Source organism: Eumetopias jubatus, unplaced genomic scaffold, assembly GCF_037043125.1.
Source record: "Eumetopias jubatus isolate StellerSeaLion01/CBP00866 unplaced genomic scaffold, mEumJub1_p1.0 scaffold_5, whole genome shotgun sequence".
Lineage (NCBI taxonomy): Eukaryota > Metazoa > Chordata > Mammalia > Carnivora > Otariidae > Eumetopias > Eumetopias jubatus.
In genome coordinates this window covers 145141918-145169847 of record NW_028274811.1, presented here as the reverse complement: position 1 = coordinate 145169847, position 27930 = coordinate 145141918, and the positions used below count along the sequence as shown (strand labels likewise).

Genomic DNA, 27930 nt, shown 5'->3' with positions numbered 1-27930 from the left:
TTCCAGCTACCATTCCTCACTAGTTCCGTCTACACCACTTAGCTCTGGGGCTACCACATCAAGGAAGCATCCACAGCCCACATCTGACACGACAGTAAGATGTCTCTGCAGGATGTTCCCACAGAACCCACATCTACTGGATCCCAGCACGGGGGTTAAGATTGTCCATTCAGGTATCTGTTCCGAAACTGGGTCTCTTGAGGGCAAAGATGATCTCTCACTCATCTCTGTCTGTCCAACACAGACACTGATACGTTTTCAGACTCAAAAGATCGCCTTTGTGTCTGAAGCAAAAACGAATGACTTCTTCCATACACAGCCAAGTCAGTATGGTGGTATTATTAAATAAAATGAATTAACTTGCACCGAGCCGGGAAATGTGCTAGTACTTTATACACGTTCTCTTATTTAGGTCTAAATCAGACAAAGAGATACTACTGTGATCCCCCAGATGAAAGAACAATTTCAAGAAGGTGTGTAATACACACCTTGGACAAGGCAGAACTGGGTTTCCACTCAGGCACTGTTATATGATGAAAAGGATACCAAGAAGGAGGCAGAGGAGGTAGAAAGAAAACATTCTGAGAGGTCTTCAGATCCTGATGACCTAACACTAGAGCAATCACACTTTTCTAGGTTTAATCTGAATTTGGTGTTTTCCCAGAGAGCTGGAACTCCCAGATTTCTGGCCACACTTTATAAAAGCTTGGCCACTGGGAAGATCTAGTGGAAAATGTCAAAGAATGTTCTTTACCAAGTGCCCCCTACAATTGATGGCTTGAAATCCTCAGACAGAACTTTGACTCTCTGGAGATAATTGTAGGTAAGCCATAAAAACTGCTTGGAAACATTCTGCACAGTTTTAGTCTCCAGTTTCCCTCCTCCCCTTGTTTCGTGGACCAACCCTGCCTTCAGTAGGATTTCCCCACCATCCTTCACCGAAACTGTTCAACAATGTCATCGAACAGTCTTCCTTTGCCTTGACTTCTTAATTGCACTCGACACAGTATCTTCTACCTTGAGGTACGCTCTTCTCTTGGCTTCTCAGAAGTGACACTGACCTACACTTCTGGTTATCTCTTTTGTGGCCTTCTTCTCAACTCTCAGACCTTTAGATCTGTTGGGTGTGTGTGGGGGGGGAATCAGAACTCGATCCTTGGACCTCTTCTCTCTACACTTACTCCCTAGGTGATCTCTTCTAGCTTCATGGTCTTAAATACTGCCCACCTGCTTGTGACTCCCTCATTTTGATCTCTAGCCTGGGCTTCTCCCCTGAACTCTGACCTGTGAATCCAACTGTCTAAGTTCACATGTATTTTGGGTCTGGTGGACAGACAGTGCATGTTCAAAACCAAGATCTTAATATTAACTAGCACTGCCACCAATCCAACTAGACTCCTCTGCAGCTGGCCGCACCTCAGCCCATAGGGACTCTCTTCTTCTGGGTGTTGGGTCTGTGAGACAATCTGGTCAGCTCTACCATATACATGCGTCCAGAATCACACTATTTTTTATAAATTCCATTGCTACCATCCTGACCCAAGCCATAATGCTCTCTTGCTTAGATTACTACAATAACCCCCCTACTGGTATTCTGGCTTCTGCTCTTGATCGCCTACGATGTATTCTCTACAAAGCAGCCTGACAGCCCCTATTATAAATGAAATCAGCTTGTGTCACTCCTTGGTCCAAATCCTCAATGGCTCCCATGGGTTTGGCACGGCTAGCCACCTCAAGTCCTCATCAAGACGTGCGAGGCTTTCCCTTTCACCCCGACCTGGCTGTTCACTTTGCTGACCTCTTGTCATTTCTTTGCCCTCCTTCTCGCTGATCCACCCCCACTGGACTCCTTGCTGGTCTGCAAACATATCAGACATAACCCCCTTTACCAGCCTTGGAACTTGCTACTCCTTCTGTTCAGCATGCGGTTCCCCACATATTAATATGGTCAGTTCCCTCCCTTCCTTCATGACGGACTCAAAAGTCACCTTCTAATTAGAGCTTTCCCTGGCCACCCTACCAAAACTATTTATCATGCTGATTTTCTGTCCTCTCCATTTGAAACAAGGCCAGGGATTTGGGTTGATATTGATCACTGCTGTATCCCCAGGGTCTAAATCAGTGCTGGAACATAAGAGGTGTTTAATAATTATTGAATGAATTAACTCATTCAATAGTGAAAGTCACTCCCTATCCCATATTTGTACTTCGTAGTTATCACTGACAAGTCTCCAAAATCACAACCCTGAGCATCCAAAAGCTATTTTTCAGTCTTGACTTCAACTGTGCTTTCAATTAGCAAGCCAGGGGCTTCAAACTCTATGATGCCTGGGACGGTATCAAACACACAGATTAGGTGTGGGGTCCCCAAGCTCCACTATTCTGGATCTCTTTCAAATGTTAGAGTCTGTCCCCATACCGTTCCTGGGCCATAGTTTTCTAATTTCTAAATGGGGAATCTGATCTTCTGCCACTCAAGTATTTATGCAGAGCTATAGAGTAATTTTAAACTCAAAAACCACCAGCAGCAATTTGCATGAGAAAAATCTTTAAATGAATATTTAAAAGCATGCATTTTGAACAAATAATGCAAACATTAAAGTGTTCACGGTTAGCTCTAAAATTAAGAATCGTCAATGGCACATTGATTTTTTTTTTCCTACCAGGAAGCATGATGAAATATGGGCAGAGAATCTGAGGGACGGCTGGAAATGCAGAGGCAAGAGAGGACGCATGGGCTGTGTGGATCTCACTCATGGGAAGTGCGCCTCTTCCTGGCCAACACCTCCTTATCCCCAAACACACACACACACACACACACACACACACATCAAACCCTCAGAAACAGTCGTTCAAGGTTTTACAGAGAGTAAGCGATTCTTCACCTCATATTTACTTTTAAAACCTCCTCCTAAATTCAGTGACATAAAGAACAGCAAGGCTTTCCTTCTGCCCCATTCACACTCCCCAACAGACCCATACTCCCTATTTTCACTAAGATGACTGAGTGGAGCAAGCACACGTTTAGGCCATATAATCAGCAGGAGAAAGAGTTGGGAGCTAAGCTCTTGGTTTCGTTCCCCAGGTTTGCACAGGAAATGCAATGGCTGTTGGCAAGCCACGGGGCTCTCTGGGGCTCAGGCTCCTCCCCCTGTGGCCACTGAGAAGAGCAAGGAGGGCGGTTTAAGTCACCTACAGGCTCTGCAGTTGGTTCCCCACGCCCTGACTGATCTAGTAACTTATTTTACAAATGTATAAAACGAAGTTTCCAAACTTCTGTACACAAAAGTTTCCATGCATGTCTCCTAGCCACCTCTGCCGTCCAGACTGCTAATCCTGAGTTCTTACTTTGGTACAGCCTCTGGGTGGGCATTAATGATCATCTACCTCCAAAATTCTCTTAAGGAGCGTGAGAGAGAGTATTTTCATTTCAGTAAACACAGCCAGCATAATTTGGGGGCACTGGAATTCCAGCCTGCATCCTGCTATACCAGGCCCGTCCACACTGGCAGTTACTTGTTGCATTAAAGCAGACCTTGGACACCTGCCTCTTGTATGCAACAAGTCCCCCCCCTTTTTTAATCCTATTTATCTTCACAGTCATCTATTTATGTCAAGAAAGGAAACATATGAGCACAGCATCTGTTACTAGAGTGACACAATTACCAAATACTTTCATAAGAGGAAAAAAAATCAACAATAAATCTGGGTTCATTGTCAGGTGCTTTAGGAGACAAAACATTAGTCTTCAATCACAGTGTCTTGTTTAAGCTGAGCAGATGGTGCTACCAGCAGAGAAGCACCAGCTCAGCCTGGTCTTTGATGGGCATAAACGACCACAGAAATGTCACCTCCTCTGAATTGGCAGAGAAAAAGCAGGTTTCTTATCACAAACCCAGTCCAAGCCCAACCCCTCGGTCCCTATAATAAGCAGGTAATAAATTCAAGGGACTTCATTACTGGTTATTCTTCCCCCACTGTGGGAAACTATGTAAATGCAATGGGTATGGGGGAGTCTTTTACTTTTCCCAGTAACTAAATTTAGACATAATATTAAAAAAAACTGAATAAGTTAGAGCCATAACAAAGTAGTAACAATTCAAGGCAATCAATCATTGGTTACTTTCTCACTACTCTGGAAATCTATGTAAATTGAAAGGCTGCTTTGGGAAAACCTCCCATTTTTCTACAACGAAATGGAGGTAACTATAGGTGATCATCGAGCTTCTGCAATTTTTATTTGCTTTGCTCTTTTTCTGGATATCATCAACAGGTCTGCATGGTTCTTTATTAAATTTGACTTCATTTTATGGATGTCTTAGTCTTCGGATTGGAGAGAGAGAGAAGGAGGAAGAGAGAAATTGAGAGACTGAGAGAGAGAGAGAGATTGAGAGACGTTAGTTTGAGAGACTGCATTACTTCCCAAAGAAGTAACTGGCATATTTCAGTTTAGACACTAACGTAGCCTAGGGACAGCCCGGCTTTCTCTACATCCTGCAGGTGCCGCACACTGGCCCACAGACACGCCCAGCCTGAGTTCCCGCTCAAGGCCCGCACTCTGCTCCGTCCTGCACGCTCCCCTACAAAGCGCCCAGGTTGTCCCCCACCCGGGGCGGAGCCGCGGAAAGTGGACAGCGAGCCGGTTACCTGCCAGGCTGCCCGGCCTCTGGAGGGTGGCCGTGGCATACAGCTCCTGCGAGTGCTTGCTGTACTGCTCGGACGCGTGGACCAGGCGCTTGGTGGGCGACAGGGTGGCGTACGTGCCGATGGTGGAGCTCAGCTGGTGGATGGGCGAGGAGGAGATGGTGGACTGCACGGTGGGGGGCGAGGTCACGCGGATCGGGGACAGGCCGGCCGAGGACACGACGATGTTGATGGGCGAGCTGGTGCTGTAGGACTTGGCCAGGCGGCTGGGCGACTGCTTGGGCGACGAGCCGCGCGGCGCGGCGTAGGCGGCGCCCTCGGGGGCTGAGCCGCCGCGCTGCAGCTTGGTGGGCGAGCCGCCCTGCGGTGCGGCCAGCGGGGAGCCCCCGCGCGGCGGCGCGGGCAGCGTGGAGCTGGAGTAGTAGAGCGCGGCGGCGGCGGCGGCGGCGGCGGGCGGCGCGTCCGGCAGGTGGAAGGCGCTGCCCAGGCTGGGCGCGAACGGCTCCCGCGGCGGCGGCGGCGGCGGCGGCGCGGGCTCGGGCCCTGCCAGGTGCGCCGCGCGGCTCGTGGTGCCCTGTGCGCGGGAGAGGAGAGAACACGCGCGCTTAGCCAGCGGGAAGCAAAGGGCACCCCCCCCCCCGCCTTCCCCGTGCGGCCCGGCCCCCCGGCGAGGGAGGGAAATTCGGGCGCGCTCGGCGGAGCACTGCGCGTGGGATCGGGACGCAGACGCCCCTCGATCTTCTCCGGCAGGGTCTTTTCAGCCAGGAGGGACACCTGGCCGGCCGACAGTGGGGTGGGAATCGCGTCCGGGAGTGGGACAGTGTTCTGCTTACATATCTAAGATGTTTCGGCACTAGCAGAGGCATCGCATTAGGCACATCAAGATTTTAACAGGCCACCCAACAGGGCCATCAGGATCCCTTCCTTCTGATGAGAAATCAAGACACTAAATCCCCGGCCCCCAAGGTCATTTCACTGGATACAGTTTCTACCTCCAAAATCAGCTAAGTTGCATACTTATCTGGAGAACATCAAGAATAAACATACTTCTCAGAGTTTATTCTGTTGCTATTGTCGTGGTGAGTCTTCGTTTTGTACCAGAAAAGTTAAAAGGAGGGAAAAAATATTAAGTCAAAATAAATACCCTTGGTCTTTCAGTATTAAAAAAAAAAACAAAAAAACCAAAAAAGCATTTCTAGAGGAATCAGAGCAATTGCAAATGCAAGACTAAAAAAGCCTCCCTTTTCTAGATTTTAACGCTGGGCAACAAATCTTTCAGCATCTCTCTATCTCTCTCTCTAGCTGGCTTTTAAGAGCCCCCTGCAGCTGTGTCTTCAAATTGAAAGCCAGTTGCTTCTCATTTATTTACAAGAACACAAAAGACAACAAGGGCTGGGGTGGAGCTGGAGAGACCGTTGGAGGGAAAAGCACTTTCCTTGAATCTTGTCCAGAGACAAATTTGCATTCGAATGAAAACACTACATTGTCAACCACTTCTGGGCAGGAGGTCTGGGATCTTCCAGGCTTTCCCGGAGGAGCAGAAAGGTTTTTGAGAGCAGGCTGGTGTGAAAAGGGGTTGGGATTGTGCGCAGAGAGAGAGAGAGAGAGAGAGAGAGAGAGAGAAGCTGGGAAGGAAGGTTTTGAAATAATGGGTGGGAACTGAGTGGGAAGGAGGAAGTGGGTAAGATGGAGGGAACGGGGAGAGAGACTCAACAGACGCCATCCATCAAAAGTTTCAGTGCTGCCTCTCTGCCCGTTTTGGAATGGCAACTGGGCAGATAACAGCCGGGGCATCTCCGTCCGCACACACATAGCGTTCCAAATGTTACGTGGATGTCAGGTTCATGGGAAGATCCGAGGGAGATTGAGTAAAATCAAAATCCTTTATTAAGGGCAGTGGGATGAGAGGAGATAAAGTGTGTGTATGTGTGTGTGCATGTATATGTGATGTATGTATTTTACCTATTTGTGTATATTTTATTATCAGTCCACTGACAAAGATTTTCTCCTGGACCAAACTCTAGTCAGGCTCCTCTGAACTCTCTTCTCAATGAGCCCCTGGTTCGGGGAGCTTCTGTAGTTCATCTCCGCATTGTCTGGTTTTAGCAAGAATCCTGCTTAGTCAGTGTAGCCAGAAGCCCCCACACTCCATGGTGGATCACCCTGCAGGTCCCACCTGGTTCCTGGTGCCCCAATGCCCATCAGGTGCCTTCTCAGCAGGGGGCTTGCCTTCAGCAAGAATCCTGTGAGGTGGGTTTAGTCAGAGCCCCCTACCCCTAATGTTTCCTCTTAGCAATTTTCTGCCACTGACTGCACCCTGCTCCTTGGCCAGAAATCCCACTTTTCCTTGTTGAAGTACGGACTGAGCCTAGTTCATTACCGAGGTCTCTTTTCCTTTACTATATTAGTTTTTTTTCCCCCTGAATAAAATCTGTATTCACCATTTTACCGTCCAGCTCTAGTTTTCCTTTAACACCACTGAGCAATTATTTTGAATTTAACAGTAGGAGTGAAAGTAAAATGTAAACGCCAAAACTTTGTTCATTAAGGTGTCTCCAGACACTATAGCAAGGCCTGATTCATAGTAGAGATGCCATGGATATGTGCAGAATAAAAGAATAGTTAATAAAGCCGGTTCCAAGTCTTTAGCAATGGGGGTGGGGGTGGGGTTATGTGTGGAGGATGGTGGAGAAGCTCGAAAGAACCGGTGAGCTCATCCTGAGCCCCGAGATATATTCCGGCATCATCCAGAGTCAGAAGGGACCTGCTTACTTCCAATGCTGCTTGCATCCCAGTAGAAGTTCTGAGCATGAAATGTATAGGCTGGGCTTCTCGAACCTGACTGCATATTATCAGCGGAGGAGCTTTTTAAAAAATCTCAGTATCCAGGCTATACCCTAGCCATTCACAGGATCTCTGGAGGTGGGGCTCGAGCAGCAGGCTTTTAGGAAGCTCTCTAGGCGATTCCAATGTGCAACCATATAGGAGAACAAGTTCTCCCTAGAGCACTAGTTTTCTGAGTGTGGTCCCTGCTCTGCCCAGGATCAGCATCAGCCCACCCTTACTGAATTGGAGATTCTGACACAGGGGCCCAGGGAGCTGTTTTAACAAGTTCTAAAGGTGATTATGGTGCTTGCTAGTTGACAAGCCCCCGATCTAGAAGAGATTATGATTTCGGGGTCTGGAGTGAGCCTGAGAGCCTGCATTTCTAACAGCTTCCTGGGGGAGGTGGATGCCGGCTGATATGAGAACCACCACTACAGCAGACAGGGACCTTCTTCCTTCACTCTTCTTCTGATGCTCTCCTGGGGCCTGAGCTACATTCAGCTGTGCAGAACCCAGCTGACAAGTGGCAGAAAAGCCTACGACAGGAATTTTCTCTAAACCTTTCCCACAGGAGCAGAAGGAGGAAGGAGAACCCCAGAGGCTCTAAGGAGAGTCCCCTGCTCATAACAGAACGAATACTTTGTGTTATGTCTTGAATATATACCATTAATAATAACCCTATGTGACATTAATGATATCACTGCCGAGTTGCATAATTTTTAATAAAACAAATACTAAAGTATACCGATATAAACTAAAGCAATGCTATGTAGAACTCTAGGATTTAAACATCAGAATGATGTGGGCCCTAGGAAAACCCTGAACACACTTGGCACACATTTAAATTCCCTTTCAATCTGTTGGAACGCCTAGTTTCAGGAGCGCTAAATGCTAAATATTATTGTCTCGAAAGATTCCTTAAATGGCCCCCAACTCTGTGGAAGTTTTGAGAACTGCCATATCAGCTCCAGGTATTTTGACAGGCTCTAGCAGCCAGTTCAACAATCTTTTAAATACTGTAGGATCTTGGTGAAATTTTGCCATTTTTTACATGAAAAAAATTAAAACATAAGGAATAAAAATTTACATGCTTTTTAAGATTGGTATTGTTCATGTCAGAAATGTTTTGTATCTGCACTGCCCAATATGGTAACCACTAGACACAGGAGCCTATTGGGTACTTAAAATTGGCATAGGATTTTAACACATATTTAATTTTAATTAATTTGAACTTAAATAGGCAAATGTGGCTGGTGGCCCACCTTACTGGACTATGATATAAGCCCCTTTGCAGTTTATAATAAATAATCCAGGGGTATTAGCCTCCCTTCGGATGGCTATGGAGTCATAAGGGCCTAAGAACGGTTCTTTGGTTACACAGAGAATTCTGTTTTTACAGCATCAATTGGGCAGAAGCAGTAGTCTTTTGGGAGCTTGTTTCCACTCTTGTGGTTATGTTTTGTTCCATTATGTAATTTTATTTAGCAACTCTTAGCAGTTAAGGATACAAAATCCGTGCCTCAGACCTAGGTTTATTACTACCTAGGTCACTGGGTTAAAAATAATATAAATAGATTTTAACATGCATAGAATGTCACCCACTTTACGTCACAGAAGCTCAATTCTACCTTAAAAGTATGTTAACACTATAAAACTGTAAATCCAATTTTAAAGGTAGAGTTCCAAAACTTCCCTTAAGAAAATCCCAAACAACAACATCAATAAAAAACTAATGACTATTATACGTTCTTCCCTAAGGATATTTGGAAATGCAGTAAGAACTGAAATAATCTTTTTATTGATGATAAGACCCTTAAAATAATATAAAACTTTCTACATACTTGGAGCAGATTGTGCCCCAATAATGTCTTGTCCTTTGAGAAGGACAATTTCTGTTAGTGTCTTCATTCTTAGCTCTTTGGAACAGACCAACCCAAAGGGCTACTTTGTTTTTCCTAAACCCTCCAAAATAGGAGACCCACCTATGTGAAATTAACAAGGAAGTAGAACATTGTCAAATAGACACTCTCATTAAATGGTTTCCAATAGGCTGAGTCTGGTGTTCACTAAATGTTTTTCCTTCCTTGCTTCCCATTATGGAAATTCATCAAGAGAAAAATGGAACATTACTTCCAGTTCCAATGGATACTTTCTGTATATTATATCTCAAGTAAAAAATAAATGTAGGGATTTAAAAAAAATGAGACATGAACAATACATGTAACTTATCAAAGCTCTTATAAGCGAGATATTTCATCTGCCTAATAGTTTACATATAAGTTTCAGATGGGGCAGATTTAGAATATGCTATAGTTGTGATTTGTATGTTGTATGTTTGCATGAGTTTGTGTGTATATATGTGTACACCGAGGCCTCTTGTGTAATTGTCGAGTGCTATTTATACCTATTTTACGAAAGTGTTTAAGGGGAGAATGTATTTTCAAAATGTAGTACAAAGAAAGTTAAAATGAGAATTTAGGCAATATATACATTATTCCCAATACCCATTAACCAACAGTATTCAAGATCCATGCATTAATGCATTCCCTAATTCAATAAACCATTAAGTGGCACCTGCTATATTCCATGTACAAATGAGGAGTCTGCTCTTGAAGGCCTCTCTGCAATCCTCTTTAGGTGAAATATTTTACCTTGACATTATTTTGTAGATCTATCATAATTTTTTACAGAATAATACCAGGCCTACAATTATGCCATTGTTCTTTTCTGGAAGTCTGAGGCCCTGAAAATATGGCATTCTTGGACCAGAATGTGGCATTGGCCCCAACACAGAGCAGAGCTGCTTCCTCATCCCTTCACATTTTACTTTCTGTCTAGGGAGTAGGGATGGGGCATGGAGTGACATGGGGAAATAATTCTCCAGACTCAGAAACTTATTTAATCCTCATTCTTGGGAGACTGGGCAGTATCAAAAAAACAAAACAAAACAAACAAAACAAAACAAAAAAACAAAAAGAAAAAAAACCCCAAACCAAAAAAAAACAACAAAAACCACACAAAACCCCACTGTGCTGCAGCCAGTTAACAAAAGACTTGACAGCCCGGGCTGTCTAATGAACCTTGACTTCAAATCATGAGTAAGCCATGTCACTGCGGTAAACATCACATTTTAGAAAGCAGGTCCGTGATTCATGGGCAGTCCTTGTGAAGATGTATTTAGACCTGCCAAGTTTCCTGGAGTTGTCAGCGAGACCCCTAACTTTGGGTCAGGAGGAATATTTGCCCAGAATGCTGGGCAGCTGGGCCGACGCTGTCAGGAATGGGCAACTGGACTCCCTGTTCCATGGCTTCCCTGAGGGAGCCTGATGACTGGGGGGTCAGCTGTCTGTTCCCCCACCAGCTGTCTCCATCGCTTTCATTCTCCTGGGATTACCATCAGATTGGTGAAGCTAATAATTCATGGCGCAGATGTTCCTGGTTGTGGTGGCTAAGGAGGTCCTGGGCAAAAACAGTGTCATGAGAGGCAAAGCTGGAGAGCGCTTTTCAAAGGAAGACAGAGGCAACAGGGTGAGTCAGTCCAGGCTGGAAGAGCAGTAACTCCAGGAGATGACATTGATTGGATGAACAAGGGGGTGGCAGGCTGTTTGAGAGAATGCAACTAAGAAAATAAGAGCAATGACTGAAGACTATTTGTTTGATGAGTTAAGAAGCTTGAATAGCTTTTAAATACTAAAAAAACAGGACATAGCTTTAAGATGACATCTTTGAAGAAATCCGTTTCTAAACCAGAACAAGCTGGTAACATGATTGAGAAATACTGGCTACATGCTGTTGATTAAAACATCTGAGAGCATGTAGAACTTTCCTTTCCTAGATCGAGTCTGCACACTCAGGTGGACAAAGTCCTTTACCTTCACAACTTGGAAATGAGAAGAAATCATGCTTCCGAATGCAAAACAGTCTCATTTAGTTATTGTCTGAAATGTTCCTATAGTACAACCCAATTAAAATGAATCTACATTCCCAAATAAGTTTTGTGCCCTTGAATTTACTCCCTGGGATGAAATGCACTTGCTTAAACGCTACAATCATTGCTCCCCCAATTTTGATATCTTCTCTTTTGAAATTGACTTTAGAAGGAATGCCATTCTTTAAAATAAGTCCCAGGTACAAAACCCTCGTGCTGTGAGAAAGGTCTGATTTTGGAAATATCCAAATAAAATCATCAAGAGCCTTGTCTAGCAATTCCCCTGAGGAGCACTGGTTTTGGTAAAAACTAACATGAAACATAAAGAGACAGCTTCCGTTCACAGTTCACACTGTCCCTGGAGTCATCACTGCTGGATGAGGACAGAAGGGCAGGGTTTGCCTGGCGGTGACCTTGTACTACAGTCAAAGGTAGTGCCCAGAGCAAAGTAAACTTAATTGAAAAACCAAGGAGTTTGGAAGGAATTCCTTCCCCAGAAGAGAACAACTCAATTAAAAGGGCCATAAGAGCTATAATCTTTGAGATAAAAATGGAGACCACCCTCACTGCTTTCTTTTTGCATGAGGATCCCACAATTAGAGAGAGAGCGTGCGACGGAGCGGGTGCTCTTGCAAACGTATCAGCTCTGTCACTGCAGTGAGAAGGAGGTGCTAGTGGATCTATTTTCCCAGGGTTTTCTAGTCATTAGTACAAACCGGGTGGGATGGAGTTTTGCATCCTGGGTGATGGTTTTTCCTACCCTCTGCCCTCCCTTTAAATAAAGGTATGATTAGGGTCATAATCAATAAATATTCAGAAGAGTATTTCATAAGGCCATCAAAAAGCTCTACCAATGGAGGAGCGCCTGGGTGGCTGAGTTGGTTAAGTGTCTGACTCTTGATTTCGGCTCAGGTCATGACCTCAGGGTTGTGAGACTGAGCCTCGCATTGGGCTCCCTGCTCAGTGGGGAGTCTGCTTGAGATTCTCTCTCTTCCTCTCCCTCTGCTCCTCCCCTGCCCCCACCCCTGCTCACACGCCTCTGCCCCAGATAAATAAATTCTTTTTAAAAAGCCTCTACCAATGGAAAAAAAAAAAACAGAAAAAGAAAACAATGATATGTCTTATATAAATTTATCTTAAAGAATATATAAGGAGGGATTTCTGGGTGGCAACTTTTCCTAAAAAACTAAATAAGCCTTGGCAAAAATAAACTACAAGAAACTTTTATTCCAGCAAGAGATTCATTCAGTATTTACTTTAAGAAGCCACATATTTGCTTAGAGGAAGAATTGCTCTAGTACAGCACATACCCTCCCTTCAATGAGAGATGTTTCAGTTACTGAAGCCAGATTATACATATCTATACTGGAAACAGAAAATGGAGGGGGAAGATTTTAAAGCAGAGTAATGAGAAAGGATTTCTAAAAGGCGGTCATCTGAAAACTATCTTAAAAACAAATAAACTGCCCATTTCCCACAAACATGTCAAGGAAAGTATAGAAAATGGCGCGATTTCTCCTCTAAATGTTACATACTGTCTATATTCTAGACTAAATACATCCCTGTGATTTTGTGTTTTCCAAGTTCATTGGTGACTTTTCTCTTCCTAAGTATTGCCAAACAACAACTTCGCTCATAATGAAGCAAACCGGAGTGATGTCACCCCAACTATCCGCATGACCCTTCCCATTCAACGGCCAATACATTGGTGTTTACTGGGGATTTGCTTCTCCTTTGCACCATGTGGGTTTCTGTGCACCGAGCCACCATCCACAGAGCTCTCCATCCCCTTGACTTTCACACTGACCTGACGTGAAACTACACCATTTAAGTGATGCTCCAAATTCAAAGAACACCCGGCCATGGGCACCAATGAGCAGACGGTATATTTATAATTATGATATAGTCTAAATGAGCACTTTTAAGACACAAAAGTCAGCGCCACATTAAATAAGTAGGCCAGATGACAAAGAAAGGGCAATGTTGCTTCTGAACAAGCTTACTGCTTTTCTAGGCTACCCACTGTTGTCCAGTTTTATTTTGTAAAACTATCATACAATTCTCCATTTCCCGTAGCAAGCAGGCATTTTTCTAGGATTATAAATGTGCACACACTTACTTCTGTTCTGCTGAAGGACATGAGAGTGGTTTTAAAATCTTTAGGCTCCTGCCAGTACTCTGTATACAGGTGCATCCTTTCATATCTTTTGCTTATTTTTGATTTTTTGAGGGAAGAAGTGCTTGGTGAGACTACTTTATGTGTGGACAAGGGAGAGACCAACGTTTCTAGAGTGGTTCCTCTATGCTGGAAGTCTTATATTCAGTATTTCATACAATCCATAGGAAACATTATGTGAGCAGAAGTAGACAAAGCCTGGAGGAGAGCCAGCTTCTCGAGCTGCTCTCTACCCACAATCTCTGCAGAAGGATTATCCAGAATAAGGCTGGGGTTGGAGGAGCCTGATGAACTCTTGGTGAACCCTGGGCCAGTTACTTGCAATACGGAGATCAACTGTGTCTGGTTTCTGCTCCTGCAGCAAGGCCATCAGATGGGAAGAAACTCATCTACAAGTAACTATAGGGTGTTTTCTGTGATATGACAGAATGATGCTTTCAACCCATAAGTCAGGCCATGCTGTGCCTCCTCGAGTAAAAGACAAGATCCTCACAATAATCCACTGGGTTTCCCAGCCCTTCGAAAACTCCTGCACCCGAGGCTTTAGCCACCTTGGCCTCCTTGCAGAATGTTCTGTCAACATGCCAGGCCACCTCAACCGGGAGCCACTGCATTTGCTGTCCCCAGGATGGCCATACAACTAGCTGCCTCTCTCTCTGCCTTCAGGTCTTTCCCAGCTGTTACCTTCTGCACAAGGCCCCACCAGCCACCCCTTGTCCAGGACTTTGGATCCTGCTCACCCTGGTTGGCATCATATCCTCCTCATAGAATCATCACTTTGTAACAAACTATGTAATTTACTTATTTCCGGTGTGTCCGTTTTCTGAGTTCTCACGGCTGCTGCTAGAATTTAGGTTCCTTGAGGATGGGGACTGCGTTGCTTTGCATTTCTTTTCTTTATTTCTTCATCCCGAACACACGACAGCTCATGGCATGCAATAGGCACACAAAGCATCTTGGATGCATTAAAGAATAACCCACAGACACACACATATACCTGGAAAAGCTGGAAAAGCAGCTCTATTTTAACTGGGGGCCTCAGGAGAGTCACACAAAGGCCAAGGTTAACTTGGGGGGGGGAAGGAAGGCGAGAAGGAGAGGTGACCTACACAGCCTGTTTGAGGCTGGGGCACAGAGCTTGCAGGCTGGGGGGAATAAATAACCATAAATTGGCTCATTGTTACTTTCCAGAAAGGCCTGGGGGTCCGAGGGGAAGCGTCTTACCTTCTGTGTCTTCCAGCCCCATGAACTCAACCTAGAGTCCGAGGAGGATGACTTTCAAGGATTCTAGTTTGGGTAACACCAGAGAATTCATATTTTCGTGCACCTCTTGCGCCTTATAGTTTTACCTGCGGACTGATATGATGGGGCAGTTGTAGGTTTTGCATGAATTGCTGAGGCCTTGTGTAGAGCCTGGGGATGCTGGTGATGATCACTCCACAAATATTTATTATGTTGAATAAACTAGAGGTTTTTTTTACTTTAGTTGAAATTACAATCTTTGAACATGCATGATACTCCTTTGAAATTGTATTCTGACATGATTTATGAATGACAGAAAACCATTTGCTTTACTTTAGAATTACACATATTTTTTAGACTAAAAAAAGAAATATTTTTGTGTTATTGATTATTGACCTTATTAACTTGGTCTGGCATCTGTTGGCAATAATTTGAACTTCGCTAGCCCTTTTGGCACTTTCTAACTACAAGGTATTCTAAAAATTAATCCAGCCTCAAAGAAATGACCTTTTACACCACTTGGAATGCTGAAAAGAATGTGTCACGGGGCTCAGCCAAACCACTGGAACAGAGGGATCATCCCAAGATGATCTGAACAAGGGAGATGTTATCGGAATGGGATGTGGCCTCCCTAATTTCAAGGTATAATGCTAAATGCAGAATAAACCTACTGGTTTACTTGTTCAACCCTTCTCTGATATTATTTGGAAGTCACAGGTCCTATGGGGTGTTCAAGAAAACATGCCTTTCATACTGCAGCACGTGAAAGCTAAAGTAAAGCATGGTACCAAGATCCACCACTTAGTAAAATAAATAAGATTTAAAAGATATTTGCCAATGGCCTCAATCCTGTTCATCAAGTGGATTAGAACAATCCCCTGCTTTGAATGTTCAGACTTCTCCATCCAGTCACCTGCCAGGGTAAATGAGCATGCCAGTCACTTTTGCCTCAAACTTACGTTATCACCTTGAACATGATATAGAACATTTATAGATGTCTTCAAATTATTAACTCTGATGACTTTAAATACATAGCTTTGATATCTTTACAACTTTGTTACACTTTCTGATTAAACTTTAAAACAGACTTTACTGTGAGGCCCCATCCTGTCATTCTGAGCTTCTACTATTTTACTCCCATGTTAATTAGCAGATGACAGAATTAGCTCCAAGAAGAACTCCTACAACATGGAAGTAGATAAACCGCCATATTGCTTGTCCACATTTATAGACCTGTTAATAGGTTCAAGCTGCTGATGAATTTAATTGAATTGGTCAATAATAAAAGGAAACCTAAGAAAATTGCTGGAATCACTAGACTTCAACTCAGTCAAGACTTTGTGCCCATTTTCACTACTGCTGCCTTAAAATGGCATGTGGCTACATCTCTAAATGCAATGAGCTTGAGTCTCCCCATCTTTAAAGTGTAGATGCTAATACAGCCCTGTTGTGGGGATTAAATAAGAGGATGCATGTAAAACAGATTACTTCTGCGTGCTCAATAAATGGTAGCTATTAATTTAATAAGAAAGCTTTGCTTTAACAGCTAGTCATTACACAGCTACGTGTGAACTGAGCTTACAAGATACTCACAGATGAGTTGATAAGTTAATTGATTTTTTATTTTATATTGACATTTCTATTTTCCATGATGCTCAGTCAGCTATGGGAATACAGATTTTTAAAATATTTGATTCAATGTTTCCAACTCAAGTTACAGGAGTCTTAGATATTTATAAAAAAAAAAAGCCAAACATGAGTAATAAGAGTTCAAGATTTAAAAAAAAAAGGTAGAGCTTTATTGTTTTACTACCTGTATCTCTTAGAAATTCTAGGAAATTGGTAAAAGCTAAAATCATGGCTTTCATAGGTTAATTTGAATATAAAATACTCCTTATTTCTGAATGTGGCCTCTTGCATCTCGCTGTCTAGCCAGATATAAGGATAAAAGAAAGGCTCTAATCCACTTGTGTGCTTCCAAAGAATTCAAAATCATTGTGTATATATACACAATCAGTGTATCGTGGTCCAAGAGAGTCAGTAAAGATGGGAAGAAGAAAGAGACTTCCTTTCAAGAATGGGATGCTTTTGAGAGGAAAAAAAACCTAAAGCTACAGAATGAAATCACACCACTTCCATTTCACCTTTTAATAAAATGAGATTAAAAAAATCTAACGATATTTCCTATGCTAGTAACACCCAATATTTCAAACATCACATGATGTTCTTCTTCATGAAGCAATAAAGACTATTTTGTTTTTACGATAAATCCATGTATATTTGTACATACAATTTTTTTCTAATAAATTAAAAACGAGTTTTAGATATTCTCTCACGTATCCCTTCACATTTCTTTAAGGGAGGTAAGACGAACCAGTGCCTTTATCGAACAGTGATCCTGGATCTGGGAGCCAGTAGAGTTCCGGGGGTCGCCTCTGTGTATGTGACCTGCCCTCAGTGACTTCAGGGACCGTCCCTCTCGAGCCCCACACACCTCCATTCTCCATCCAAACAGATGCACTGAACCAGGGTCCACACTGGACTACAACAGGGGAACAGGCCATTCTTCTCCGTGGAATGTTTTATTTACCACTCCCTCTTATTCACATATCCTATAGCTTGGCATCACAAGAAGATAAAACTCACAATGCCACGGATGGACAAGAGTGTTGCTTGAAGAAGGTACTCATATTTTTAGTACATTGCTGAGGCAATAATTTAATCATTGAAATGCACTGATACTTTTCAGTTTATGTTTCACTTCTGTCCATGTCACCTACAATAAGCATCTCATGGTGACTGTGCTATGCCATTCTAGCTCACCTTGCCTCCTACCTGTCTGCCGACATTTCTTGGGGGCCGTGGGGATGGCTAGGGGCTGCTGATAAAGGCTAAAAACAGTCCTGCCCTCAAATAGATTTTAATTTAGTTGGAAAGATTCTTGGATGCATAGTAACAATAAAGTGGTGATAGCGATGGACAGGTCTGATTGTTAAAGGAGCCCAGGATGGGTAGAGTGGCTGGGGAAGGGTTCCTGGCAGAGGTACTATGCATTAATGCAAAGTATGAAATTAAGCCCATCAGCTGATAGGGATACTTTCAGGGTTGTGGGTTCTTCATTCCAGGAACAAAAACACAGAGATTAAAGTAAATTTAAACCAGCTTAAAAAAACAAGATAGCCCTCCAATCGACATATTAATTCTGGTGGGTCGATCCAAGATAGCCTGCACCCCCAAATTAGCATGTAAACCACATTTACATCTTTCTTGAAAAAAAGAATTCAGGCTAGTAGCTACTTCATTTACCAAGAGCTGATTTTAACGGCACCTGATAAATCTGTGCTCTGAAACCACGGGGTAAGTGCACGCTTTAAAGAATTACAGGCACATTTCAAAATCACACTTGACAAAGTGTAATTACTTCTAAACTCATCTTAGTTACCTTCAGAAGAGCTCTGTGTACTCGATTATGCATTAATATACTACGTTCCTTGATACGAGGAAGCCCAGAGAATAATTTCATGCTTTTGATTTTTTTTTAGGAGAAAAAAAATTTGTTCCAGGTGCCCTCACAAACTCAGAATGTATGTCATATTTATGTCACATAGAGACACAGAAATAGTAACTAGACACACATTCACGGAGACCAGCACGCACAAAGCGGATACAGCACGAGTGATTCACAGACACCCCTCAAGAAAAGATCTACAATTCAGTGTTACTCAATAATCATATTTTATTATTCATGTCCTTCCCTCACAGCCCTGAAGGCATCTCTCCTAAGTTATGGGGCATGCCTAAGAAAGGCAGGAGGGAACACCACAGCCGGCTCACAGACAGCCCTGCTCCCCACCTGTTCCCTCGGAGCCCAGGGACCAACACAGCAGAGGCGCCCATCCCCACACGTACCTGGCTGAAGGTCTGGCCCGCACCTCGGGCTTGCGTGCCTCGGGCGGGGAGCTGCGAAGGGGCTGTCTCACTCAGGGCCAGGGTCTGGTTGCTATGGTAGCTGGCCGGATACTGGAAGGACCCTTCAGGTTTGGAATTGAGCTGAAGTGCACTCTGGGAGAGCAGGCTGGGCCCTGCATTGGAAGTCATTTAGAGCAGTAAGTGACAGCCTCACTGAAGCAGAAATGACATGTATTATTTATTGAGAGTAGCCTAGAATTATCACATGCACACGATTCCAGCCATCTATGCTTTGAATTCTGAGAACTAAAATGACCATATAATTTGACTCCGGCTCTTAAATGAGATTTTCTTTCTTTTTTTTTTCCTTTGGCGGTTTAAAAGTTCTCAAAAAGACTAGTTTTTTTCAAATGATCTCATCCTGACCTACATAGAGACATTTCTTTTGAGACAAATTAGTTAATCCAGCAGTTATTTTTGGATTACACAATATCAGAAACATTTGAAACAATTTAAAAGTCTATCTTCTGGTTCATGTTAATTGTATTAATACAATTATATCTCCTCCTTAATTATCAGGATGCTAAAACACTCGAAACCTTCCCATCAGCGGCAAATTGTATCGTATAGTGATGTAATACCTCAAAGCCTGAAGGGTAGACAACGTTTAAAATATTAACAGGTCTTCAAACAACGTGGAACTCGCCCTGATCTCACCTGACATCCGACTGCTGGTTATCTCTGCCATCACAGTAGGGGAACAATGAGAGGATACAGTGTTAAAACTGGTGCGGCTGATGTGACCGATATTACAAGTGATGGAGAAACGAGAATCAGTGCCTGGCCTTCTTACTCAATTATATTTTGCATAAGAGACTGTGTTTTATTTTCTTCCATTCTGTTTAGATGGTATCTTCACAAGAGTTTGCCCGTTGTCTATTTAAGCAAATTTCTTTAATCACATTTCCTACTCACTTTGGGAGTTCAGAGAAAGTAGGAAGAGTGCATGCACTTGCTATTTCCCACTGTGTGGCTCAAGAGGGGTCTGGGGTGAGTAGAGGGAGTCAGGGGGGAAGGACCTGGCAACCCAAGCTGTCTCATGCTCTCTTAACCATAGTGCAAAGTCACTTCTTTTTTTGAAAGAGCAAAATTATACACACGCAGACTATGGTATAATCATTACCCGGTCCTTAATCTCCCTCGTTGGCTGTTTGAGACCACAGTATCATTTCTAATAAATGTGGGCAAATTTCAAGTTCCTTACTTCTTTCTTTTCAGGACTATAATATGGCTTTCTTTCAAAGGAGACCACAGATTCGACATGCAACAGGCCTTTTCTTTTTTGTATAAAAATAACATGTCTTCCCTAAAAAAGCATCAGTTCCTATAATGTTTGTCATTTAAGAACTTCCCCCACCTTCCCTCTAACTCCCCGGTGAGGCTTCTGAACAATGCAAACACAACTCTCAACATTGGATATTGAATAATAAGCCAATTAACTAATAGAGGTAAGACTGAGTATTTTGAAATCTGGAAAAAAGTCAAGCAAGGATATAAAAATGTTCCCATCCAGTCCCAATTTCATCATGAAGGGCATAACAAAAGTACAATTGTAATCCTTTTCCTCGTAATTTAGAAAATAGAGTCGCAAGCAAACAATATATACCAGATGGTGAAGTTTGCAATAGCCTGCAAAAAATCGTTTAATCCATACTGATGGTATTATAGGCCTAATCACCAGAAATACGATGTCTCTAGGGGGAGTGCAGTCAAAGTTTCATTGTGGATGCCAGGAACATATTGTCCCCACTGCTGCTGGCGAAACTTCGAGGCACAGAGACAGACAGAGTCATGAGGCCTAGGAGCAGGCTGAGATATAGGAGAGCCTGTGGGAGGAAGAGGAGCTGGGGTGATGGGGACAGGGGCAGACAGGGACTAACTGCAAGGAGGAGGAAGAAGAGGGAGGTACTGGGGGACCAGTAACAAACTGTGGCCAAAGGCTTTCCCCTGGGACACTACCCTACTGAAGATCACAGCTCAGTGGAGGAGAGTGAGCTCTGCTGAAAGAGCAAAGGCCCTTTAAAGTCAGTGGTCCCCACTCTACCTGACCATGGGCAACTCCCCCCTGAGACTTCCTTTGGCTATTTCTTTCTACCCTGAGGTGATGGCTTTGCTTGGCCATGCCCCCTCCCCCATGATAGCACACCTCCAGGGTAGTGAAAGTTGCAACAGATCCAACAGTGGACAGACTTTTGGAAATGTCAGTAAAACGAAATAAAGTAAAGTAAAATCTTTCAATTCTTGTAAATAGTTGGACATAATCTTTTTTGAGAGAGAGAGCAAGAGAGAGAGAGCAAGAGTGCACAAGCAAGTGGGAGGGGCAGAGGCAGAGGGAGAAGCAGACTCCCTGCTGAGCAGGGAGCCCGATGCAGGACTCCATCCCAGGACCCTGGGATCATGACCTGAGCTGGAGGCAGACCCTTAACCAACTGAGCCACCCAGGCGCCCCAACAGTTGGACATAATCTATAAAGTAAGAGAACCATGTGTCCTGGTTATTTGTTGAGGAACTTACTTGCCTCTGTAGTTAGCAAGTCCTACAATTTTCTAAATTCCGAATAGATTCATAGAATTATCACCAGAAACCTACAAATGCTTTCCATGCAGGATCTTATGGTAGCAATTTAAATTCTTTTTTCGAAGGGATTTCAATTAAAAATGTGATTTATGTGCTCCTGAAATATATATCATGAAATAATCAGATCTGCTCATCTTTTACAGAATCAGTCATGTATCTGATCAATAGTCAACAAAAACAAACCAAGATTCTCTATCCCATTATTTCGTTCACCCATCTCAAGCATGAAACCTCGATGCAGTCTGACAAAGGTAATTGCAACAATGAGCAATGTATCATAATATTACAGCACTGACATATCACCTGGCAAGGGCAAAACAGGACAATAGCCAAAACACTGCGTGCCTTTTAGAATGATTTCCATTGCTCACTAGGTTTCAAATGAATAGCATTTATTCATTCCAATTTTAGAGAACAAAGCTATATGAGAATATGAAAAAGGTTAAAATTATAGGATAATCCTTAATTACTTTATAATGGAAGTAAAATTTACATATAACTAACTCTTGATTACCTTTATTAACATTATTGTGCATTGAGGTAGAAAATACAAATTTTCCAGAGGTTTCGAAAGCATTTACAGTCTTGGGCTTTAAATTATGATTTTTTTCCTCCAGAACTTTTGACTTTCCATCGAGTCTTGGCTAGAGGCTTGGGCTAGAGGTAATATTAGACCACAGGCGTGAGGATATGAAGCATATCTGCTGGGGGGTGAGGATGGTGGAAGAGGGTTTCTTAAGTTGTGGAGAGAAGAGACTGGGCTTTAAAATTCCACTCAGGGAAACCGAATGTTTCCTTTAGTGTAATTAATTGTTCCAGAGGAAACGTGAACTATGAGCAACAGTGGATCACCATGTCCTATTAGGTCACAGAAAGCAACAGTTACCCTCTGGTGTGTGTATGCTTCCAGATCTCTATGCTGACTGATCTCTCTGTCCATTCTGGTCCATTCTGGACCTTCCCCATCATGGGACAGTCCTCAAAGCTGAGCCCAGGGGTCTGCTCAATAGGACTCCTTGATCTGATCAAGACACAAGAGTCCCAGCTAGACAGAGGGGAGAAAGTCTAAGGGAACAACAGAGCTGAGCGGCATAAAACCTTCCATGGATCCTAGAAAGATACTGAAGCAATGTATTTTGAGTGTAATGCCAGTATCTCAATAATATCTCAGTGTGTCTTCTAATTCATCGATTGACTAGAGACCACATAGCAACCTGTGAAAAAAATTGTCCTGGAGTCTTTTTCGTGATTTCTCAGAAATGCAAACAGAAGTGTGGAGAGGCTGAGAGGTCAGTCAGCCGGTGTCATACACTTAGAAAAAGTGAAGATGAGATTCGGATCCTCATCTTAACCCAAGTCCAGGAGTAGCTGCTGTTTGCCATCCAAGCAGTATTAAGTCCTATACACAGACCAATATTTTAAGGTTGAAAAAGTCTCCCCTAAAGAGAAGCTAACTTGTTTGTAGGAGAAATCTTTATGTCTCGGACTGGGGTTCTTCTCCAATGAACCTCTCCTTACCGACTCTGGGTTTTGGCCGGGGAAGCTTGCTGTCTGCCACCAGTGGGACAGAGATCAGCCTCAGCAGGTAGAAAGCTTGAAAGGCTAATTTTCTATGTAAAAATTCAGACTCACAGATCGTATTAACGTATACACTATAATATATCGTCTGTTTCTTCTTAACTGAGCTAGAAATTCTAGAGCTTTCATGATGATACACTCTTATTCTGTTTGCACAGGTTTAAAGAGACTTCTTCTGGAATTGCTAATTCTTGCCTGCTTTAGCTAAATATCGGTCCCAGAAAAGAGTGAACCTTTATTCGACTACATACTTTGCAATAATGCAGAAAAGGCCAGAGGCCTACCATGTGGCATTGCTAAGTCATTATGTAGGCCACAAGCATGCCAATGGCTGGGTGGAAAAGAATCCAGGACCAGAACTCTTAGTAGACTTCCATGTTTATGAAAGGGACATGATGAGGACGGCGAAGGGCCGGTAATACCACCTGATCTTTACTGAGTACTTGCTAAGTTCCAGGGACCATCCAGAGCAGCTGATATCCGTTAGCTCACTGCATCTTCACAAAGACCCACTGAAGAAGGTGCGGCCATCCCCCTTTATGTCAAAGGGACCGAGGGTGGCACCACACAGTGGGGCTGCATGCAAGTGAGGCCTCTGGCTTCAGAGCATGTGTTCTTAACCACACTCCCTCATTCTGCCTCTACAACTTTTAATCTTGGCAAATTTGAGCACCTAATGAGATAATGGATGTGAAAGTGGTTGGAAAAATATAAACTGCTTTACAAATGTCGGTTTTTAGTATTAGTATCTAATTATCTAATTACATAGCCACATGGTCTGATCATAATAAAACCTTGATTGGGATTTGTTTGCCCTGAAAATCTTATTACAGTACTGTGCCGTATTTCACTTAACGTTTTCCTTCAACACCTCGTGAGCTTTCATTTTACAAATGAGACATTCGAGGCACAGATCATTAAAATGGCCTGCTTAAAATTAAAAACAAAACGGAACAAAACCTAGCTGTCAGAGCCAAGAGATGAGAAAGCCAAAGTTCTCTCTGTCCCTTCAGCCTGAAATTCCCTTCTCTGTCAACCGCAAAACTCATTCTGAAAGAGCCGTTTAAATGTCACCTCCTCCGTGCGGCCTGCCCTGACGCCTGATAGCTCAAAGAAAATTCACCTTACCGCCACCATGCTGCTTTAACCCTCTGAACAGACCAGACTCTGAGGAATTTGAATGACTTAACAGAGATCCGTACAGTATTACACAGGATAATAGGATGGAAGCAGAATTCTGAACATTTACAATGAAGGCAGCAGGGCTCTATTCAGATGCTGGGGAGACTAAGGCTAGGGATTTCCTGCAGTGCAGAGAAAGGAAACCCACGTCAACTGAGGAAATAATAACTGGTGGCTACTTTAGGATGGGACAGGAATGTGCACAGTTAAGAGACATTTTAGAAGAAAAGCTCACAGGAACTTAGTGACTAAGTGGGCAGGAGTGAAGGAGGGTCCAAATGACTCCGTTGTTCGGCTGATTGGGAGCACTGCAGCGGGAGCTTGGGAGGTTCCTCCAGAAAACCCCACACACAGGACCCTGTTGTCATCATCAGGCACACGCCTTCTCTTTCTACAAGTGTTAAGGTGATTTACTGGGACTTGCTAATTCTGGTCCGCTTCAGTCAAGCACCTGTCCTAGAAGCCAACAAATATTCACAGATGAGTGTGGGAAAGCAGAAACTCCCAATGATGTGGCATTCCGAAGAAGAAAAACTGGTGTGTGTTGCAGCCTTGATGTTTTGAGGAAAGATGGGCTTCCTTTTTACATTACAGAGTTGGAGGAGATGGTGGGGATTTATGTAGTTAGAAAGGGCTTGATTTTAATACTGGCTCAAACATCACCTGACGAACTTAATCTTCCTAGGTCTTACGTAATTTCCAAGATCAAAGTTTGATTGTATGTAAGTGAAATTTTAGGACAGAGATGTAGCTGCCAGGGTCACCGATAGTGGGAGCTGAAACCGCAGGAATAAGACAGGGATTCTAAGGGGTAATTAAGTTATCGATTTAATTCCAAAGGATCATTTCTACCATTAAAAAAAAAAAAGTACTACTAACAAGAAGGCACTAAGATAAACTATTAGAATTAGGCAATGCCTCAAACAGGGACCCCATGAACGGTTTGTTGAGGCTGTTAATTCAGGATTGTCAAAGGAATAATAAACACACCAACTGAGGGACACTTTCAGGACTGGACCCCAGACTGGCAGCTTTGTTTAGATGTACATTTGTCGGGAAATTTAGAAACACTTACTCTTGGGTTAAATCGATTCTGTCAAAATGATAAAGAAACTTATCTTTATGCAGACCACGAAAAATAATGCCAGCAAGATTCACATACATTTAAAACTGACAGAATCTGCATTCATTTCCATGCTCTTGCTAACCAGTCTCTGTGGAAGGTTAAGAATAATTTGAAGGTTAGGCTGCCTGGTTGGCTCAGTCGGTTAAGCGTCTGCCTTTGGCTCAGGTCATGATCCCAGGGTCCTGGGATCGAGCCCCACATTGGGGTTCCTGCTCAGTGGGGAGCCTGCTTCTCTCTCTCCCTCTGCTGCTCCCCCTGCTTGTGCCCTCTCTGACAAATAAATAAATAAAATCATTTTTTTTTAAAGGATGATTTGAAGGTTGGGGCGCCTGGGTGGCTCAGTCGGTTAAGCATTTGCCTCTTGATTTCAGCTCAGGTCATAATCTCAGGATCATGAGATCCAGCCCTGTGTCAGGCTCCACACTGGGCAGGGAGCCCACGTGGGATTCTCTCCCTCCCCTCTGCCTCTCCCCACCCACCATTATGCGCACACATAGAAAGAAAAAAAAGAAAGAAAAAAAAGATTTGAAGGTTCAGCATTATTGTGCTTTAAATGAGAATAAATTTTTAGAGAAACATCAAATAAACAGAAAGAGAAAATCTTTTTTTTATAGAAAATATTGCATTAGAATAAAAGAAGTAGTTGGTGGAAGTTACATATACATATACAAGTGGGCTGTTAAAGATCACAAAATCAATGGAAAAGTTGTCAATGAGAAAAGCTGTCAGATTACTGAATTGACTTTAATAAGCTCAAAGCACTTTAGTCATACCTAACTGCAAGTAAAAATATTAACTTTTGTTTATTTATTTTAACATTTATTCATTTATTTGAGAGAGAGAGAGAGAGCAAGTGGGGGGACGGGCAGAGGGAGAGAATCTTCAAGCGGACTCCCCGCTGTGCATGGAGCCCAACCTGGGGCTCCATCTGACAGCCCATGAGGTCAGGACCTGAGCCGAAACCAAGAGTCGGTTGCTTAAGTGACTGAGCCCCCCAGGCGCCCCTTGACTTTTGTTTAAGTTGAACTACTACTAATCACTTTCATTTATAGTGGCCATTTCTTCTTTATGGCTTCTGTCTAAATTCATCAGTTTAAACTTAACTTGGAATAAGAGGTGGCTAGTGGTGTTAAACTGGCTATTGTCTTCATTAGTAAATTTAACAGCTCATAATTTCACTGAGGAATTTCACTGAAAAGAGTGGTTAAGTCCAACCACCATTCCTAAAATTAACCAAGGGAAAAAGCTCGAGAGGCTTGTTGTGCGAGGCAGCTCCGAGTGATGGGGCTGTTGTATGGGCAGATGTGTTTCTATACTTCATTTCTAAGTCTGTCTGCAGAATATCAATTTTGTCTGGTCACCTGCTTTCAATGTGTAATGCCTTATGTGAAAATTAAAACTCTAGGGGTCCCAGGATTAGATAAGTACTCATTTAGTTTTTAAGCTGATTTAGATTCAACCAATGCTATTGGCTTAATTAGTAGGTTTTTTTTTTTCAAGTCTGACTATTGTATATGGATAAATAGAAGGTCGTTACTGCATTCACACTATGCAATAAGTCACTTAGTTTCTTTACAGCTGTATACAATAGAGGGAGATGAACAAAATGACATTTATCACAAAATGAACTTCAAATGTATAACTTTATTTTAACCATTTTTTTAAAGATTTTATTTATTTCTTCATGAGAGACAGAGAGAGAGAGAATGAGGCAGAGGGAGAAGCAGGCTCAGCCGGGAGCCCAATGTGGGACTCGATCCCAGGACCCTGGGATCATGACCTGAACCAAAGGCAGAAACTTAACCATCTGAGCCACCCAGGTGCCCATATGCATAACTTTAGTTTAAAATGTATAGCTCCGGCGCCTGGGTGGCTCAGTCGTTAAGCGTCTGCCTTTGGCTCAGGTCGTGATCCCAGGGTCCCGGGATCGAGTCCCACATCGGGCTCCCTGCTCAGCGGGAAGCCTGCTTCTCCCTCTCCCACTCCCCCTGCTTGTGTTCCTGCTCTCACTGTCTCTCTCTGTCAAATAAATAAATAAAATCTTTAAAAAAATAAATAAAATGTACAGCTCAAGAATCTTATTATGCATGGGATTTTACATGATGTTATAATCACAGAACGGTATTTTTTATAGCTCACTACAATTTCCAACTATTTCCTTGTAAAGTTTTATTTTCAGATTATTTACCATTTAAAAAGTTAATGTAGCACAGAGAGGAAAAGCATTATTCATATTTCTTCATAAATTAATTGTTTATAGGTAATAGATTCATATTTCTTACTATCAATAATTGTGAAAAGAAATAAAAAAATCAGTTCAGAAGAAAACAAAATTTAAAAGCTAAACCCTGAAAATACTGTAATTGATTTGTGGAATATACTCACTTAAAGAACCAGCATTTCATTTGCCACAAATCACAGACTTTTCCTTAGAAATCTGCATGGCTTGTCTGCGCATTTTGTTCAGGTCCCTGATCCAGTATCTTCTCAAACAGAGGTCTTCCTGGACCCTTTGATTATTCTCTCAAAACTAGAGTTCTCATAGCACTTTCATGCTCTTCAAATCACTGACGACCACAAAGAGCTTTTATTTATATGGGTGATATAGAATGCTATTTACTGCTTTAAAAATGAAAAAAAATGTTTAAAACCAGATGGCAATGATGCCATCATACAACACGC

The 27930-nt window shown here is 42.9% G+C and overlaps 1 protein-coding gene across 1 annotated transcript in view; it reads right to left on the bottom strand.

Annotated features, from left to right (window-relative positions):
* CTNND2 (catenin delta 2) overlaps nucleotides 1–27930 on the bottom strand; it is a 564215-nt gene that overhangs the window by 373160 nt on the left and 163125 nt on the right. The window contains exons 4-5 of the mRNA XM_088023533.1: nucleotides 18726–18898; nucleotides 4648–5218 (exon numbers count right to left, since the gene is read on the bottom strand). Of these exons, the coding sequence (XP_087879659.1) occupies nucleotides 4648–5218; nucleotides 18726–18898 (744 nt within the window). The remainder of the gene's footprint in view (nucleotides 1–4647; nucleotides 5219–18725; nucleotides 18899–27930) is intronic.